Source organism: Nannobrachium achirus, assembly GCF_963921795.1.
Source record: "Nannobrachium achirus genome assembly, chromosome: 2".
Classification (NCBI taxonomy): Eukaryota; Metazoa; Chordata; class Actinopteri; order Myctophiformes; family Myctophidae; genus Nannobrachium; species Nannobrachium achirus.
The window spans coordinates 35,985,971-36,006,888 of record NC_137811.1 but is presented as its reverse complement, the minus strand read 5'-3'; the positions used below and the strand labels follow the sequence as shown (position 1 = coordinate 36,006,888).

Here is a 20,918-nt window from a genome sequence, read left to right as displayed (position 1 = left end):
GCATGTGTGTGTGTGGGTCTGTGTGCGCACATGCGTGGGTGGGTACACAGTGTCAAGACAACATTCCAGACTCGGTTTGCAAACAAGGAGACAAATGAACAGGTTAAATCTTAAAGAAAGGGAAGTAGAAAGACAGTTCCTCAACAGACGGCCGTGACACACAGACAGACAGAGAGGCTCTGCCCAGCAGAGGTTAAAAAGAGCATTTGATTCAAACACAACTCACTCTGTCTTTGGAAAAGGGGACTTTCCCAGCCTTGGCACATGTGTGCACACAGACGCACAAAAACACACAGAGCACTGAGGTCTCTTGGGTATGTGCGTGCGCGTGGTTGTGTGCACGTGTGTGTGTGTGTGTGTGTGTGTGTGTGTGTGTGTGTGTGTGTGTGTGTGTGTGTGTGTGTGGGTGTGTGTGTGTGTGTGTGTGTGTGTGTGTGTGTGTGTGTGTGTGTGTGTGTGTGTGTGTGTGTGTGTGTGTGCTGGGGTCTGTTGTGCGATAGCAGATAGGAGTGCTCCATGACGCGGACTCCAGACGATAGTGGCATGTGACGCTGCTTCATCTCACTCACACACACTACATGGAAAGACGTGACATCCTCACCCTCCCTCACTCCCACCCCCTACCACCCTCCACTACACACACACACACACACACACACCCACACACACACACACACACACACACACACACACACACACACACACACACACACACACACACACACGCACGCACGCACGCACGCACACACACACACACGCACGCACACACACACACTCGCACGCACACACACACTCCACTGGTAAACAATACCGCACGCTTTTGCGCAAATTACCAATAATTCCTCTCCCTCGCCACAACTCTGCACACTAGCTAACAGTAAACAACAAAGACAACAACAATGACACACTTCCCTCCGAGACCAGCTTAGCAGGGTGGGGGGGGGGGGGGGGGGACAGAGTAATGAGAGAGGAAGAGGGGTGAGAGAGGAGTCTGTAGGAGCTAGGGAGGGAGAGAAAGGAGGAAACTGAGGCGGGAAGAGAATAAGTCCCTACAGAAGGGAAGGAGACGAGGGCGAAGACAGAGGAAGGGAGGAAGGAGCGAGGGGGAAAAGACTGAGGAGACTGCTTCCATTATACTGAAGCTCCTGCTAGGATTCAGCTCTCTTGGCCCCGCACAGTAAAATCCTCAGTATTAATGGAACCATTTCGTCACTGTCAGGCAGAAACCTTGTATCTCCAAGTTTCGAATGTATATGTTTGTTTGTTCTTCCGTAAATTAAAGGCCTACTTCATTATACCAAAGTGTTGCACAAAAGTAGTTAAAATAGCCGATTTAGATCGGCTATTTTCAATATTTTAATCCACCAACAATCCGCACAACTGCCATGGCCCTGTGCTTCTCTACTGCAGAATATGCCAGCTCGAGCTGGAGTCGATCATGCCATACCAAGCTGGTCGACACAGCTTTAAACGACACCTGCCGCATCATCACGGGATGCATCAAAACAACACCTGTCCCGTGCCTCTATGCGCTAGCCGGCATCTCTCCCCCGCACATCAGACGATTGGGTATCGCTCAAGATGAACGCAGGACACAGGAGATGGACAGTAGACACCCTTTACATGGCCATGTAGCACCCCCACGGAGGCTCCCATCCAGAGCCAGCTTCCTGCAGACAGTCCTGCCCCTCCAGACAACCAAACAAGCAGCAAGGGCCAACATCTGGGAAGATGAATGGCAAAGCTATGACACACGAGCTCTTGACTGGTTGAATAGAGGAATTACACCAACGGAAAGCCTTGCAAGTGGCCACGACCTTGGCTGGATCACCTGGAAGTCACTAAACAGACTGCGTGTGGAACAGGGGAGGTGCAAAGCACTGATGAAAGTCTGGAACTATACTACAGAAGACACATGCAGCTGTGGATCAGTGCAGACAATGTCCCACCTACTGGAATGTGCCGATGCCCCCCAGTGCCGTCCAGAGGACCTGGCAGAGCCTACCCCATCAGCTGTGGCCTGTGCTCGATATTGGCAGAACGACATCTGAGATTGCTACGGACTCGAAGAAGAATATTTTAATTCGTTTTTTAAAATGATAATAAAAAAAGGAAGGTTTTTTTGGACATACAAAGTTTCCACCCGACAACGACAATTTGTGAGTGTACATTTGCGGTACACTTTGGGACACTGGAGGGTTTTACTGGGCAAGTTCATCTCCTGAGTCAAGTTCATCTCCGCTGGTGTACGATGGAAGCCAGTCGATGACCACTGGCCAAAGTGTGAGGTTCTGCTGGGAACCCCACACACACACATTGAGAAAAAGTGTGTCACTGTCGGCTCTGATGGGAATTTGTGAACGGTTGTGTGCGTGTGTGGGTGAGTGGTTGAAGAAGTACTCAAATGTTTTACTTACTGTAAGTAAAAATATCAATACTGCAATGTAGAAATACTCTGTTACAACTAGTAAAAGTCGAGAATTCAAAATGCACAAAAGTACAAAAGTATTGACATCAAAATGTACTAGTAGCAAAAGTAAAAGTACTCATTATGTAGAGTGTCCCATTTCCAAGTTTCCAATGTATAAAAATCTTTTGAAAATAGCAGCTCTACAAGCTCACAATGTGTCGAATTGCGACGCATTGTGAGCTTGTAGATCGGCTATTTTCAAATGGCCAAATGAATATAGGGTTGAAATATTTAATGTATGTTTTGTAATAGGTCTAATAATCAATCTACAAAGTATTAACTAAAGTTTTCAAATAAATGTAGTGGAGTAAAAGTACAATATTCGGATCTGAGATGTAGTGGAGTAGAAGTAAAAGTATTGGAAATCAGAAATACTCAAGTAAAGTTTTACTTATAATTTACTTAGTTACTTTACACCATATATGGGCATAAAAGGGATTTGGTTCCCCTGGCATCACAGGGATCTCCATATATGGCAATAAAACGGATTTGGTTCCCATGACATCACAGTGATGTCAGAGCGTGATGTCAGACCGTGAGAGTCCGTTTACGGCCAAGCTGTGCCGGTCCTGACAGTAAACTGCGACCTATGGCCACAACCACTGTGTATGTGTATATGTGTGTGTGTGTGTGTGTGTGTGTGTGTGTGTGTGTGTGTGTGTGTGTGTGTGTGTGTGTGTGTGTGTGTGTGTGTGTGTGTGTGTGTGTGTGTGTGTGTGTGTGTGTGTGTGTGTGTCTGTGAAGAAACAAACAAATTGAGCCCTCATTTTTCCCGACTAGGTGATGAAAGAGAGAGGAAAGAAAAGGCGGGTGGGAGAACAGGAGTGAGAACAGGAGTGAAGGAAGAAGGAGTGAGAAAGGAGGACGCAGCAGAGTGAGGTGAGCAGGGACAAAATTAGAGAGTGAGTTCTGTGAGCAAGTCAGTGAGAGTAGAGTGAGAAAGCGAGAGTGACAGAGAGTGATTGAGAGAGTGAGTGAGAGAGTGGGCCAGGGATTGAAACCCACATGTGTCAGTGTGTCGCTGGCCATGTGCCTGGGTTTCTTATACCTAACACCTAATACCTGGCTAGACCCGGAGACAGTGTTGATTATGACCGCAAATCTTGATTTACCGTCATAGTCTTTTGAATAAAATTCCCTTTAGTTTTAGTCATATTTTAGTCATCTAAAATGTTTTAGCTTTGGTCTAGAATCTCTAGATTAAGCAGACTAAATATCATGAGATTTTAGTAGACTAAATCTGATTTCATTGACTAAAATGTATTTTGGTGGGTCTTGATGATGTCATATGCTGAAAATAGCTGATCTACAAGCGCAGAACGCGCCTCAGTGCGACACGTTTACTAGTCCTAGTATTAGTCATCGTAGCATAGTTATTATTTAGTTTTTATTCCGTTTTCGCCAGTGAGAAAAAGGTCGTCGACAAACATTTGTCGTCATAGTTTTCGTTGACGAAATCAACACTGGTGTGTGAGTGTGTGTGTTTGAGAGAGCGCGCGAGTGAACGTGTGTAGGGTTGTACAGTATGTGTGAACACACATAAGGTGTGTACATACAGCCTTGAAGCCCTTTCCTTTGTCATTCCAAATGAAAACAGGCTGGCCACTTGCTTGCGGTGTAAAAAGCATGGAGACTGAGACATACTTTTGTTCAGTGTATCCACTTGTGTTTGGATGTGTGTGTGTGTGTGTGTGTGTGTGTGTGTGTGTGTGTGTGTGTGTGTGTGTGTGTGTGTGTGTGTGTGTGTGTGTGTGTGTGTGTGTGTGTCTGCTGTCTCCCATTACGCCAGGGCTGGGCGTGGGAATGTGTGGAATGCCGTGTGACGTCAATGGTGACATTCCCTGCGCCCGGAGCCCCAAGCCCTGGACACAACAGCTGAGAACGACAGCTCCAGGAGAGGAGAGGAGAGGAGAGGAGAGGAGAGGGGAGGGGAGGGGAGGGGAGGGGAGGGGAGGGGAGGGAAGGGAAAGGAAAGGAAAGGAAAGGAAAGGAAAGGAAAGGAAAGGAAAGGGAGCCTTGAAAGAACAGAAAGGACAAATGCTGGGGTTTGTTGTTTCTGGCCAGAAAGGAGCCATGACATCAGCACGTTGTGAAGCATGGACCATGAGTCATGGTAGTAATGTCTATACTGGGACTCAAACACAGCCTGGTACAGTGGTTCCCATATGGACACACTGGTGTACTGTGGGACATGTTGTCCATATGGACACACTGGTGTACTGTGGGACATGTTGTCCATATATGGACACACTGGTGTACTGTGGGACATGTTGTCCATTTGGACACACTGGTGTACGGTGGGACATGTTGTCCATATGGACACACTGGTGTACTGTGGGACATGTTGTCCATTTGGACACACTGGTGTACGGTGGGACATGTTGTCCATATGGACACACTGGTGTACGGTGGGACATGTTGTCCATATGGACACACTGGTGTACGGTGGGACATGTTGTCCATATGGACACACTGGTGTACTGTGGGACATGTTGTCCATATATGGACACACTGGTGTAATGTGGGACATGTTGTCCATATGGACACACTGGTGTACGGTGGGACATGTTGTCCATATGGACACACTGGTGTACTGTGGGACATGTTGTCCATATATGGACACACTGGTGTACTGTGGGACATGTTGTCCATATATGGACACACTGGTGTACTGTGGGACATGTTGTCCATATGGACACACTGGTGTAATGTGGGACATGTTGTCCATATGGACACACTGGTGTACTGTGGGACATGTCCATATGGACACACTGGTGTACTGTGGGACATGTTGTCCATATGGACAGACACACTGGTGTACTGTGGGACATGTTGTCCAGGTGTGATTGAGATTTTGACAGAACCTTTTGTGTGCCTTGGACACAAAAACATGGAAAACCACTGGCCTAGTCAATAGGGGTGGACTCTAGAAGTACAGGGCACCTATTTGTGTATACCTACGTCGGAGAATGTTTAGTACATTGTAAAGTGCAGATAAATATATATGCAGTCCATTTACCATTTACAAGTACAGTATGAACTCTGAAGACCATTCATTATCAGCAAATCCCTGAAATGTCAACCAATGCATACTATACAATTCATGTTGGTACATACTGTAGTGGTTGTACACTGTAGAAGCAAAGCTCTAAATGGACTACAGAACATCACAGATTTCCCAAAGCCTTTCTGCCAAAAGGACCACAGAAAATGAATGAAATGTCCACAGATTCTTCTAAGCCTTGGCCATAACACATCAAGCCTAATCTACTCGCAGTCTGTGATTCATCTCTGGAAATGTGTCACTGGGAAAGAATTAAAAAGGGAAATAAAACTAAATAGAATTAAACATACTTTTATTCCACCATTCCTAGCTTAGAGCAAAAATGTAGAGAGTGAAACGAATGAAACATATTGCGCAAATTATTTACAGCTTTTCAGGCTTGCAAGCATTTCTTGAAAGACAAGCAATGCTTTTCAATTTGATTTTAAAACCAGACAAACGTTAGAGCACTCTGTCAAAAAATATCTTCAAAACCATCATTTGATTGTCTGGAAATGTCTGGAAAGAAACATATTGATACTTAATCAGCATACTATATTACTACAAAGATATGACTGTTTCATTTATACCACTCTCTACCACAAAAAGATATATATTTGTATTATGGCCTCTCAGAATATTCACTTGTGTGGCCTTTCTAACGGTATCTACACCGGTTGAGGGCGTTTCAGAGAAGAGCTCTGGTTGGTGTCAAAGTCACCTTTGAGGAGAGCCCTGTGCCAAGACAAGGGGACAGTTGGAGGAGGGGAAGGGGGGGGGGCAGAGGGGCAGTGGTGCTACATTACTCTACAGAGAAGACAGGGAGGAACAGCTGAAAAAGAGAGGGGGTTGGAAAAGGAGAGAGAGAGAGAGAGAGAGAGAGAGAGAGAGAGAGAGAGAGAGAGAGAGAGAGACAGACAGACAGAGACAGACAGAGACAGACAGACCGACAGATAGATAGATAGAGAAAGAGAGAGCAGTAAAGGAAGAGAAGAAAGAAAACAGAGAAAGCTTAAGTGGCATTGCGGTCTAGGTGAGCGTGAGACAGAGTTTGTATTATTATTTCACAATTTTTCAGCCCTTCCTTTTGACAATCTTTCAGGCTCTCACAATTTGACCCCCGCCCTCTTTCTCTCTCAACCCAACCACTCTTTGACTGTTTACAAGCAGACTGTCCTGTGACCCTCAGCTGTCGCCAGCCAACAGGTGTGTGTGTGTGTGTGTGTGTGTGTGTGTGTGTGTGTGTGTGTGTGTGTGTGTGTGTGTGTGTGTGCGTGTGTGTGTGTGTGTGTGTGTGTGTGTGTGTGTGCGTGTGTGTGTGTGTTTGCGCGGCTGCGCGCACATGCCAGTGGGTTTCTGTGCCCATATACGCATGTGCATGTGACAGCCTGTTGCCACACACGAGGCATTCTGCCTCCTAAACAGAATACCCGTCCATTGAGGTATAGACTCCAAGTGGCAACCATTACACATCCAGTTAACGCATGGAGTACCAAAGCTAACCTACGAAACATCTTTATTCACAGACTAAAATGTGCGGCTGCGTGCAAGCAATCCTAACAATTGAACACAGCCGAAAAGCAGCTGACGACAGACTGAGTTTACTCACCAACTGGACTTGGGCACGCTCCGTTTGAGTTTCCCATATCTCCTAAAAGAGCACCTGAGAGAGGGCGAGAAAGACACACCATGGTGAAAAACTAAATCATTGTGTTTCTTCTTTTATTTTGTCCTTAGTGATAATTGTAGGTGTACGTCTGTCAAAGTAGTATTATATAAGAAGTTGAAAACTTTGGTTTTATCCTGGTGCTTGTTTACAGAAACATTTTCAAAAATAGCTAACATGACAGGCGTTATGACAGAACGCGTTCTTCTGTCATGATGTCTTGTGAGCTTGTAGATCGGCTATTTTCGCTGGGATTAAGTATGAAAATAGGGATTAGGTGTAAATTACCTCAAGTGATTTCACATTTTTCAAATTCTGGATGTTGAATGTTTTTTTTAAATGGTTTCTATGAACCCACTCCCACAATGAGCAAATCTGAAATGTATTTGTTTGTTTGTTGGGTCAGCCACACAACAGCATCCCTGCATCTGATAGGAATTCAGTGTTTCCGCACAAGGGACACTTTTTACAGGGCAGATAATTGTGGTCATTGGGGAATGGTTAAAAACTTAACCTAAACATGGAAAACCTCCCTGTTGTTTACCAGAAGTAGTAAAAAAAAAGAACTTGGAGCATGGTGTGCTATGACAAACACTGTAATTCGTTTGTTGTATGACCATGTGTTACATCACCTAATTCTGGCTTACAATGAGATTATGTTTGTCGGGACAAAGCTTCATAAGTAACCTTGTGTGAGACAAAAAATAAAAAAATAAAAATGGGGCACAAATCCCTTTAGTCAGAGAGTTGATGATTGGTTTTCTGCGCAAGAGGCAGTAGTTGCGAGGCATTGTGAGCATGTAGATCGTCTATTTTCACAATTTCTGCCTCTAATATTTGACAATTTGGCCAATGTTTAATTAGCCATTTTAGAGGTATTAAAAAAGTCCTTAAATTGTCAATTTAGTAATGTGCAGATACCCTCTCTATACACTTAAACTGTATGTGGGTTTGTTTACTGTTGAGTGAGAAAACAGCGTTACACATTAACCCATTTTAGAACGGGTACACATTTTGTGTATCATTATTTTATGCTTTAACTATTGAAAAATAGCAGATATACAAGCTCACAGCGCGGCACCGAGTGCCGCGCTGCGAGCTTGTAGATCTGCTATTTTTGAAAAATTGTGAAAATTCGAATTTTGACCCGATTCCATAAGTGTCTTTTGAATCCTTCTAAGGTTTTTGGAAAAACCCTATGTTTCTGTCAGCAATCTGGCCAGCCATCGTCAAAGAAAAGGTCCTTTTCACTTAACTGGAGCTCAGTTAGTCTGTTCTTGAGGGACTACTATGTCAGTGGTGCTCAAACCTTTTCATGTGAAGGACCGCCAAAATGATATGTATTTGGCCACGGACCCCCATCTCAAAATATTTAGTTCCAGGGACCACCCAGAAGCAAAATTTGAGTTACAAACGTTCGCTTTGAAAATACATAATATTCAAAGATTTGCACACATTTTCACAACTTTTTCAAAAATAGCAGATATACAAGCTCGCAGCGTGGCACTGCTATTTTTTAATCATCTGGGGACCCCCCAGAATAATTTAGAAGACATTTGTAGAATCGGCCTCGGGTCTTAAACGGGTTTAATAGCTCTGGTTATAACAGCTACACTTCATAAGAAAACAACAAGCCTCGCTGTGTCGTCTCACCTGCGCTGGCCGGCCTCTGCGGTAACCCTGGCGACACGCTGTTCCTCTGCAGCGTGGGCTGCTGGGGCGATAGGAGGCGGGGGTCTGTGAGGGTGGAGGTGACGAAGGAGGCGGTGGTGACCAGGGCGCCGCCCGGGTTGTTGCTGAACTGGAGGTTGTGATTGGACACTGGCACCGTGACTGGCATAGAGAAGGTGGGCTGTGGGACGGCAGACTGGCAGAGAGAGGAGAAACAGGAAGATGGCGGGGGGCTTAGATCACTCCCACATCCTCAGTTTCACGTTCGACCAACAAGCCGTGCAAACAAATTAAGATGTTCACCCAGGCAAGCTTGCTCATCAAATAACACATTCAGTCCTTGATTGAAAAGTTGTCACTCCAAAATGAAATATATGAAAATATAATTGATGAAATTAAAGGAGCTATAGTCAACTTTTTCTTGAAAAACGGATGCTAAAATAAAAATAATGTTTTGAAAATATTTTATAAAAATATAAGCTTCATGTGTTTCTATTCAAAAATGACCACAAAAAGCGTAAAATAATGATAAAATAATCATTTTGGCCATTGTCAGACCGACCCTTTGTATGTAAACAAAGTGTCGGCCCTACAATGAAAAAGTTGACTATAGCTCCTTTAACTTGCTTATTTGTATGTATAGTAAGGTAAACATAAGAAAACCTGGGAACTAAATCGTTACAAAGAAATGTCTTCACCAATGTGTTTCTAAAGGTGTGTAATAATATGTACCAAAAGTTTGAAATTTAACTCCCAGGGGAAACCTCATACTAAACCCTAAGAAAAAAAATAATACAAAAAATAAATCTGCTTTAAGTAGCATGTGAGGGGTCAAACTAGGGGTTTTTCATGATTCTGAATCCATTGCAAGCATTTGTTTTGCATTAAAAACATTCCTTGGGCTAAAAACAGCTCTCACAAAACTGTGAAAAGGGATGACTCCAGTTTTGTCGTCGCAGATTTATTTTTTTGTATTTTTTTCTTGTATGGTAAAGTTAATGGGACACAAACTTAGAGCAGCTTTTAATGAGGTTTCCCCCGGGAGTTGAATTTCAAACTTTTGGTACATATTATTACATACCTTTAGAAACACATTGGTGAAGACATTTCTTGGTAAGGATTTAGTTCCCTTACTATTAAGGGTGATGGTTATTGTAACCTCTTGGTTGACTTTCATTGATTGACTGGAGTATTTCCCCCAACAGGGATATACACATTTTGGAGCGTAACTCTTCAAATACACTCTTACACAAAAGCTCACAGTAACACCCTCTCATACATACAGTATATAGCTGTATATACTGTATACATAGGTATAAACAAACACACAAGTGTTGCCTTGCTTAGTATTAGCATGCAAAGTGACTTGGTGGCGAGTTCAAGAAGCTATGGTGTCTTCACATCCCATGCCAGGTTAAAACCCAATCACAGCAGCAGTGCAACAGGGCTGGTTATTGCATTTGGTTACTGATGATGTTTCTCACTGAGTATTTTATGTTACAGTTACGGTACATCACACCTCCCCCTGCCAACCCCATCATAGCAAGAGTTTGGGTAAAAGGAGGAAATTAAATCTTACGCAATAAAATCCTCAATGATAATTTAACTTTGAGAGCATAAATATGGACTCAAATGGACTTGTCCATTTTGGTAAATCCTTTTCCTCTCACAGAGGATGTTTATGTACAAATCGTGACTTTACTTGTGCGAGTAAACAAGATGTTACCTTCAAACTAGGATAGAGTGCTTGCCCAGTGAAACGGAACCCCAACATCCAATGCCACCCCCGGCCTACTGCATCTATTCATCCTCAACTCTAGAGAATTGCCCAAAGGTCGAATGAAAGTTTTCTCAAAGTGTGATTACAGGTTCTGAATCAATGCCTCTAGCTAGCAGCTGACTGCCCATCCCAGGGTAGTGGGATATGCGCGGGAGAGGAAAGGACCCCGGGGTTGTCCGGTGTTCTGCCCGCCTCTGACCCATTTCACCCTGTTCCGGTTCAGGCAGAAAGAAGGACTTCTATATATAGAATGTGGGCCAGTACCACTCTGTACTGCGCCGTACTGTACTGCCTAGGCTAGAACCCAGTTTAAATGAGACGAAGACAGACTATTCTGCCCTTGATTGTTGCCTCCTTCCTTCTGTGTTATAACTTTTTTTCAACAAAAAAAAAGGAAGGGGGGGGGGGGCAAAGGGAAAATGAGGGACAAAGGGAGGGGAAAGAGAGAGACTGAGCGGAATAGAAAGGGGTGACATTCTGCTTTGTACGGTATCCTTTTTTTTGCCAGTATCGTATCATTGTTGTCTGTAAAAGGGAGAGGTATAAGGACAGACAACATTAACACTTTCCATAACGTTGTTTGTCTGTTTGTTGGGTCTCAGGAAACTAACAGGAGAGCGCAGTAGAAAGAAAGAAAGAAAGAAAGAAAGAAAGATATCATAAGGGTCTATTTGGTTCCATTTTTTAAAGTCGAAGAGTTAAATTAACACTGGGTATTTTTACTGCGTAGTGACCTGGGCAGGTGAATAGAACAGGTTAAAGCACTGCACCACTGCACACTGGCCAAGCAGAGAATGGGTGGAGAAATGGATGGATGGTCATGATGGAGGGAGCGAGGGGTGCGTGTTAGTGCCGGGTGGACGGAGATGTTTTAATGCCTATAGCACTAGGAAGGACAGGATTGGGGGTAAATGTACAGCCCACTACGTTTACAGTTGCGGTACTAATCTTAAAGGACACTTTGACTGGGAATGCACAAAGAAAACCTGTGACCCTCCAGTTAACTGATCGCCTCAAATCATTGGGCAGCCGTGCCATTTTACTATAGCTCCTGTTTATCACCAAATCATCAGAGTTTTTAAAAACAGTTTTTTGTTTTGTCCCCCTTTCTGCTCTGCTTGTACCATTAGCATTGAACACCGCTTCAAATTCTAACACATTGCGCACGGACAGTGACGGACTGGTCGCGATTCACTCAAAAGTGCATTTAACAAAGATGCTCCCGATAGCAGATGCAAGGTTAATTGCGTGCTGACAGTCAAATGAACACAGAGGTCGAGGACCTTAAGGAGAAGGGTAAATAATTGACAAGGAGCTGTTCCTGTATTGAGGAGCAGAACAAAAAGAGGGGAGACAATGCTAACCTATTTTCCCCTGGTGGAGTTTCTTTCTACATGGGCGTGTTTCCCACTGTAGATGCGAGGGTATATCAGAATGAATTAAACTCATGGCCTAGTTTTCCTCCTCTCCCTCTTGTCCTGAAAACCTTTGAAAGTTTTTCCTTTTTTTTCCTTTACAACTTTAGGAATGTCTCATCATATTCTGCTAGGATTTGAATGTAGATGCAATGTAAATATGTATTTATTATATTATTCTTTAAGAACATCAGATCAGGGTGATCTTTACAGGTCCTTGATATACTATAGTTTCAAATCTAACGGTTTTGTTGTTAAATACAAATCATACATTTGTAGAAAGTTGTGTTCCCCCTTTTATTTCCCTACAGAAATTTTAAAAATAAGCCTTATTATATCATTGTCAAAGATATATTTCTGCCATTTTATACAATGACATTATAAGAGGTCTCAGGGGTCTCCAGGGGACATGGTCCCAAAAATAATGAAGTTGGTAAGTAAGAAAAGTAAAACTATTTACTTTAGCTTTAGCTGAGAGCCTCAACTGACAGCCCAGTTTCAGCCCATTCCAACTGTCATTGTCTTTCTTTCTATAAAATGAAAGTTCTAAAAAGGGGGGGGGGGGGGGGGGATGAAATTAAAGGGTGCCAGGGTGCACAAGAAATTGGGTGCTTATCGGTCCAGCGTTACTGCGATTAGCCGCTGACATACAGACAGACAACCAGACAGACATACACAGACCCTCTTCTAGACATGGCTCTTAATAATTATCCTTTCCAGCTACTCCCTCTCTCTCTTTGTCTGTCTGTCTGTCTGTCTGTCTGTCTGTCTGTCTGTCTGTCTGTCTGTCTGTCTGTCTGTCTGTCTGTCTGTCTCTCTGTCTACCTCAAGAGATATTTGAGTACAAGTGGGATTAAGCGTGTATATCCCAGCCCCTAGCTGTCATGCTGGGGATTATGATGCTGAGTGAAGGGGAGGCAGCGTGGGCATGGGGGTGGGTAGGGGGTGTTACCAGTGTTCTATGAAAGGTGTGCCGGGCAAGGGCTGTCTGGGGGGACGGCACAGCTCACCACTGGCAGAGCTAAACTACCTTCCAATTGACTAGCGATATGGGGCCGTGGGTCTCCAGGGGTGGCAGATTGAATTCTATTCTCCTTCTGCTGTGCCTTTCTTCTCATAAATGCTTTTAAGAGCTATTTCAGCTCACCACACAAGCAGCACAGAGGGCTGATAAAGCCTAGGTCAAACACAGGATAAGCAGTATCCACTGAAGTGATTGAATTTAGATGCAGCGCCTTTTCTCTGAGAGGGTTACTTTGATGTGGGTGAGTGGTTCTACGTTCAGTAATCATATTGGATAATAAAAGCTTCTGAGGCCTTTGTGAAATACTGTGTGTGCATGTTACAATTCATGCTTCGTGTTACCTTGCCGGATACATATGAGCGAGTTCGGGGAGTTCGGGAATCATTGTCTCCGGCCTTAAGCCGATCTTACATTCACCTATTCGCACACACACTCACCCACACACCAAAGGCAGAGGAAACCACGAAAGGTACCAACCTGCTTGTCGGGAGCTATTTATTTTTATTTGTATTATTATTTCAAAGCCATTTCGCAAATAAAGGGGCTTCAGCCAGTAGCTACAGTATGGCCATTTGGGGTCTTTGGCATGGGAGGGTTCCGGAACCCTTGACATAGGTTAGGTGTGGTGGGCCCAGCAGGATGGTATTCTGTGCCAACTGACCCGTCACAGGAGCAGAGAAACAGGAAGTGGGGTTGTAAATTGATGCAACTCATTAAAGTGACATTAATGGCATGGCTGAGCACTGATGAAAAAATGAATCGCAGAGTTATTGGCACAGGAGAGGAGAAGTAAAAGGAGCTTGGCCTGGTGCCAGCCAGAAGACAGACCTGGATAATATCAGAAGTACAGTACACTGATCCTGGGTAGCAGCACTGACACTATAGGGAGTACAGTAGAACGCCCTCCCTAACGACACATTTAATAAATGGCTAGCTTGCAAATGCACATTCTTCTACATTTCCTAGATAATGTCAGGAATATAATATACAACACAATCTAGTGTGGAATGGATCTGTGAGGTGTTAAAAGCGTTTAATTTAATGGCATATGTGCTATGAAAAGCACATTCGATGGTCAGCCACCAGTTTGCATTTGATTGTTTCTCCAGTCATGCCATGGGCATGACGAATACAAAATATTAGAATCTCCAGCAAGTATTTCATATCAAAACTACTTATTCAAATAGTTGATACAGGTCGATGCCTTTATATGCCATAAAAGAAATCAATCTTGTTCCGAAAAAAAGAAGAAGAAAAAAAAGAAACAAATCACAAATATCCCTCCCCGGTGTGAAAGGATCTTTACTAAGTATGGCTGTTTTACCCCCGAAATGTATTCCTCATCTATGATCTCCATTATGACCTGCTGACAGTTTCACAACGCTGAATTGGAATAAGAACAACCTAATAAAATAACCTCCAATCATAGTAAGTCTCAAGGCTCTCTGCCCCGCCGCACTGTCCTCGGGGCGAGACACACCGGGCGATGGGTACAGGGTGGATGGGTGAGGGTGGAGGGTGAGAGGTGAAGCCAGGGAGGTGAGGGTGAGCAGTGGTGAAAGGCAGGTGCTCTGTGAGTAGTCAGTGCCACCGTCAGCAATCACTAAAATGCCTGATTCATACTTGGTTGCACGCCGTGTTCCAGCGCTGAAAATAGCAGATCTACAAGCTCACTACCCATCGGGATGCGTTGTGAGCTCATAGATCTGCAATTTTCGCAACTAAACATAAATCAGGCACAAACCCATGGCGGGCCAGCACGTGCCATGGCCGGTTTGTCTGTTCAACAGCAAAGTTTCAAAAGGGGATGGGGATGGGTGGGGGTTACACAGTGGACAGTACTCACTGACAGCCTATAGTTCTGCATCATTTTATCAAACTCCTCGTCAATTTTTTTGTATTTCTCCTCAGTGCGGGGGGTGAGGGAGAAGGGCTCCTCTGGGTCTGGGCTCTCAGAGTCCCGGTGCTCTTTCTTGTTCAGAGCCTTCGTTCCCAAAGACAGAGGACAGGGGGGGAGAGAGAGAGATAGGGAAAGAGAGAGAGAGACAGATAAGAAAGAGGGAGAGAGAGCGAGCGAGCAAGAGAGAGAGAGTAGAGAGAGAGAGAGGGGGGGTGGGGGGTAGGGGGGAGAGAAAGATAGAGAGAAGAGAAAGGGTGGGTTAGATAAAAAGTGATAAAGTGTGGTGGTACTCACGCCATAGCGTTTGAAGAGGATGTCCAGGTCATCATTCTTGCGGTACTTGTCGTCGTTAAGCGGGCTTTGGTCAATGGAGTCATCGCCGTCGGGCTCAGGGCTGTTGCAGCCGTTAAAGCCTTTCTTTCGCAACGTCTAAAAGTGGTCAGGAAGAGTAGAGGAGGGAAAGACGCAGTTGTTTACATTTCATTTTTTAAACGCTTCTATGGAGAGCATCTTCTTTGTCAGTCACCTTTTGGGGAAAATGCGTGTAACATGGTCATTTCTCAAACACCTTTTGTGACACACGGATGACCATTTTCAACTCTTTGCACCAATACTGCTAATATACGCCCGCTATTCAATGAATGAGAACTGAAGACGTTTCCTCTAATGGTGGTGAGACACTAGACTGCCCCCAAGAAATGTTTTTAGCAGCTCATCCAAGCAAGACAAGGAAAGGCCGAAGGGATACAAAACATGAACTCTCAATCCTGCATCGATCTGTGAGTTCACTCTCGATAACATCTACAACCAAACATCAAAGCATGTTCTTCCCACAGAATCTGCTCCGGTTGCACAGCAGGCACTCTCAGGAAGTAGACTATTAAAAGGGTGAAGTAACCTATTGATTCCAATTCCAGCCAGGGAGAGTATTCTATTTTTCTTTGAAAAGAACGAAGTCTGGGAAAGTGCATTCTGCTGCGGTACACGGATTCCTCACATTTTGCCACACATCAACTAATCAACGGCGCTGGTAATTGGTGTGAAGCTTCACGCGAGGAGAGTGGCTGAGGCGAAGTATAAAGGGTAAAGGGTGAGACAGAGGCGGGTGGAGGTGTTAGCACCTCAGCTAACAGCAGTCAGGTTCTCAGCTTTGGCGCTCTCTCATCCCTGAGTTATACGAGCACAGGTGTCGTGGCACTGACAACAGCTCTACAAGCTCACACAACGTTGAGAGCTTGCAGATCAGATGTTTTCGGTGTGCGCCACCGACATGCAACCAAGGAGACATCAGCCTTCAAGCACAACAGAGAGGCTCTTATTTTGAGCGGATTCTGGCAAACAAGATTTAGCCGTTAAGTAGCTTTGCTTGGTGGGCTCTTGACCACACAGCCAAGCAGACAGATCCTTCCAGCAAAATGGATCTTAAACTTGAGCTGGTGAGTCTTCTGTGGTCTGCGTATTCACTTCAGACACAGTAAGCAATGACTTGATGGATGAAAAGAAAGTCCTACGGAGCCCCTACATATATCCCTATATATTATGTGTTTCAGCTTTTATCCATTACATCGGACTAAAATGTCATGGTTTTAGGTGGAGTGTGTCAGCTCATTTGTCCATGAAGTAAAGTGCTATTGCCTTGAAATCTTTCAATAAGATCAAATGTGGAATGTGAAGCAACAAAGCCTGCTGATTATAACATTCAAAATGTAACAGTGGACCCCACATTTCCTTTTTATAAATTCACATTTGAAGTGTGGGATGTGCATGGTAGTGCCGTAATGAATGGAGGTCGGATTAAAGGATAAGTACATGTTCAAGGCCACATGCTATGGACCATCACTGCTAAGTGGGGATGACTCAAGCACATGCAATTGAACCTGCAGATGTGGGAGAAGTATACAGTACCTGCAAAACGACCTTGAGGAAGCTTAATTCTTCATGTTTTGGTAAACTACTTGTTAATTATTAAGGCAGATGAGGATAATACAGTAGGTAGTCGTGTACCTATTCTCCAAATCCATGCTTTGGTTTAAAATCAAGAAACTTGAACAAATTAATTACATTATTAATGAAGATTAACTTCCAGATAGATTAACTAAGATTAAATCATAAGCAGAGTAGTATTAACACTTGCTTACTGTTTCTTTCACAGAATGCTTTGCTTAGACTCACGTGTCCACAGACATAGAGATGCTCATGTTATATCATGTTATGGCCCAATTTAAAACACATATGACGGCTTTGGTTAGATTGCGATATACTGTATGCCTGACCTGCCCTCGTCTCTTGCCTGCTGCCTCAGAGAGGGACACACACACACACACACACACACACACACACACACACACACACACACACACACACACACACACACACACACACACACACACACACACACACACACACACACACACACACACACACACACACACACACACACACACACACACACACACACACACACACACACACACACACACACACGCGCGCGCGCACACAGGTGCTGCTTTACAATGGTTAGCTCGGCTGTGTCCTACTTCGTTAGATGCATTGTCAGGACCACGTGATTTGGGTAGCACTAGCAGACCCCTAGACACAACATATGCAGACACATACACACACACACACACACACACACACACACACACACACACACACACACACACACACACACACACACACACACACACACACACACACACACACACACACACACACACACACACACACACACACACACACACACACACACACACACACACACACACACACGAAACGGTTTCTGTTGTACAAACTGTAACTAGGGCTCATATGTCCCAATTTCAAATTGGGTTTCATAATGGTACACCCCTAACGATAAGACAATGATATATAACTTTGAGATCAGGGGTAAAGAGTGCTTCTGTTTTCATAACAATATCACTCCCTGATATTAATCTCATAATATGTGAAGCTGTTATTATGATTTGTACCAACATGGGTCCATCCATACCAACACAATTCAGTGCATTTGCGTGATGTGCAAATGTGATTTGTTGGAGTTGCCTCAATTCTTCAGCTCCCATATTGTTAGTTCTTAATCGGAGACACATTGTTTGGTGTCTGTGTGTCTGCCTGCCTGCCTATTTTGTTGTGAAAAAGAAAAGTACAACGTTCAATTTGACGACAAAGTGTGACAACGGTGTGTGAGTGCTGGAGACGTGATCGAGGCATGGCCGTGCGCCACAGAAGGTCGTGGCGCACAGCTGCCGGCATAAAAAACTGTCCTGACAATCAAAGACCTCAGCAGGGCTATTCATACACACACACATACACACGGCACACGCACGCACACACTCACATTTTGACATTATAATGATACAGCCTTCTTTCTCAAACTCTTTCTCCCTCTGTCTCCTTCTCGCTCATTCTATCACAAATGCGTGCATTCTCTCTCTCTCTCTCTCACACACACGCACGCACGCGCACGCACACGCACACGCACACAGCCTCTCCCGTCCGCTGATCAGCTTGTCTCTTGGTCTGCTCCATCTGTCCACCTGTCCCTCCACTCCTCTCCCCTGCTGGTAGCCACTCTTTCCAGTGCGCCGGCCGCTCTATTGTGTTGCCAGGGTAAGATTCCCCTGCAGAGCGCCATGCCGGCCTGTGACTGGCTGGGCTGCTGACAGGCCCGCCCCTCCCCCTCTGGCTCGCTCGCTCACCCTCATCTCCCGCTCTCAGCCTCTCTCTCTCTCTCCCACTCTCTTTTCCACCACTCTTTCTATCTCTCTCCCTTCATATCTCTCTCTCTCTCTTTATATCGCCGCCTGCACTTCTGTTCCCTCCCTCGTTCTCAACCTCTCTCGTTCTCATCTCTCGTTCTTAACCTCTCTCGTTCTGAACCTGAACGTCGTCATCCCTCATCCCTCAAGTGCCGCCTCCTCCAACATCTTTACCCGTAGCTTAATGGTTCACAAATATTGGCAGAGTCTCCAACTCGTTCTCATCTTCTGGCATTTTGCCCACTTTTGCTTTCTTCGCCTTCTTCTTCTGTGTAATTTGCTCATCATACGCGCCGATTCTCTCTTTGCTCATAGGTCACTCACTTCCTCCTCCCCCTCCTCTCCTGTCATTTCGCCGTCTTTCCCATCACTCTCTCTCTCTCTCTCTCTCTCTCTCTCTCTGTCTCCCTCTCTCTCTGTCCTCTTTTGCCCTGCTCTCTCTTGACCTATTCCCAGAGCTTTCCCATCCTATTTTCTTTCCTCTCGAGTCCCCTCCCCCTATCCTCTCCCACTCTCCCTCTCTTTTTCTCACTCTCTCTTTTTCTCATTCTGTCCTTTCTGTCTGTCACTCATTCTCTGCAACGAGGTGTGCGTACATGTGCACAGAATATGTGTGTCTCAGTCTGTCTGTGTGTTACGGCTTTAGATGGAGGACACAGATTCACGGTGAATGCGATAGCGAATTGCGGCCCTTTGCAAGGCCTGCACTCGTCTGCACAACAAGGGGCGCAAAACGTAACGCCACGTCATGTCCCATTTGCGGATAGTGGTATTCAGGACCTTTGAAAAGCCCCCGGGCGTTCCTGCAGGAGAGCGCCCGACCACCACTGTCGTGTCTCTGCGGCGAAGCCCTGCGCCGCACGACAGCCACGGCTGCTACAGAGCATGCAGCAGAGATGGGGGACGACTGGGCCGATGAGGGCCGCATGCCCCCATGTGTGTTGTATAATGGAGCGGGCCGTTAGCGCGTCTCTCGCTGCCCCGCGATGGCTGTGGGCTGACTGCCGTGGAGAGGCTGTCGAGGGAGGGGAAGTCAACTTGGCTTTTTGTCTGTGGCTGCGCACGGAACAATGTCACCTGGGGCGGTGCGGTCTGGATGCATGCAAGCAAGCAAGCAAGCGGATGGACGATTAAAGGGATGGATTCAGAGGAAGGGAAAAAATGAAAGAAAAAGAAAACTGGGAAATAGTAATTCCATTACAGAAGAATTGGTATTTGTGTTTATTAAAACAAAAGAAAACACTGCTATCCTGGGAAACCATTTCCAGTCGTATCCCTGCCACATACCACATGGTCTCAGCTGATGGAATGTGGGCCCTGGAAGGGCATCCGTCTGTCCCTCGTCATCCATTCTCATCCGTCTTGTATACACAGACAAATCCTCAGTGATCATTTATGTGTGAGAAGCTACGTTATGTTAAATGTTAAATTAACACTGAGGGTTTTATTGTGTAGATGTGGATGTTAAGGGGTGAACTACAGTGTTTGGTTAAAATGTCCAGTCAATAAAGATCACCAGTTAGGTCCCCAAAAAACACAAACAGTCCTGCTGAAGTTCCCTTGAACAAAACCTCTGAACTCCTATACCTGCTGCTCACACACACACACACACACACACACACACACACACACACACACACACACACACACACACACACACACACACACACACACACACACACACACACACACACACTGCAAAAACAAAGCGTGTCAACTGAAAGACAAGCTTTATAGGCATGAATGGTAAATGGAGACAGCCCCACATCCTCATTCAATTCTTATGCATCCACTGCCGTGTAATTCAAACATGTGTTGGTGTTAGCTAACAGTGGCTGAAGACGTTAAGTACAGTACCACACACGTGTTGATGCGCTGATGGGAAAACAGCTTGTGTTAATCTACCTACAGGAGACAATGTCTGCGCCTCTGCGGTGTGGAATTATTCAAACGTCTCTGAAAGTGACAAATTTGCCATTTGCAATGTTCTGCTTCTGTCATGCAAGGAGGGAGCAAGACACGATCGTTCAGTGTCAAACTTAATAAGCCACCTGAAGATCCGTCATCCCAAAATATAGCGCTCCTCTGCACATCCATAGTGTGGAGGTGTGGAGGGGCATTATATTTTGGAGAGAATGATCAGAAAAACATATTGTCATCTGAGATACAGCACTTCTTTTTTTATAAA

At 44.9% G+C, this 20,918-nt stretch overlaps 1 protein-coding gene across 2 annotated transcripts in view; it reads right to left on the bottom strand.

Moving 5' to 3' along the window:
* mef2d (myocyte enhancer factor 2d) overlaps nt 1-20,918 on the bottom strand; it is a gene marked incomplete at its 3' end in the record, with an annotated part of 46,110 nt that overhangs the window by 14,167 nt on the left and 11,025 nt on the right. Inside the window, exons 3-6 of one of the 2 annotated variants that reach the window (XM_080752935.1) lie at nt 15,264-15,398; nt 14,916-15,053; nt 8,833-9,046; nt 7,123-7,176 (exon numbers count right to left, since the gene is read on the bottom strand). In XM_080752935.1, the coding sequence (XP_080609061.1) occupies nt 7,123-7,176; nt 8,833-9,046; nt 14,916-15,053; nt 15,264-15,398 (541 nt within the window). The remainder of the gene's footprint in view (nt 1-7,122; nt 7,177-8,832; nt 9,047-14,915; nt 15,054-15,263; nt 15,399-20,918) is intronic. The other variant, XM_080752936.1, reaches the window with a different exon arrangement.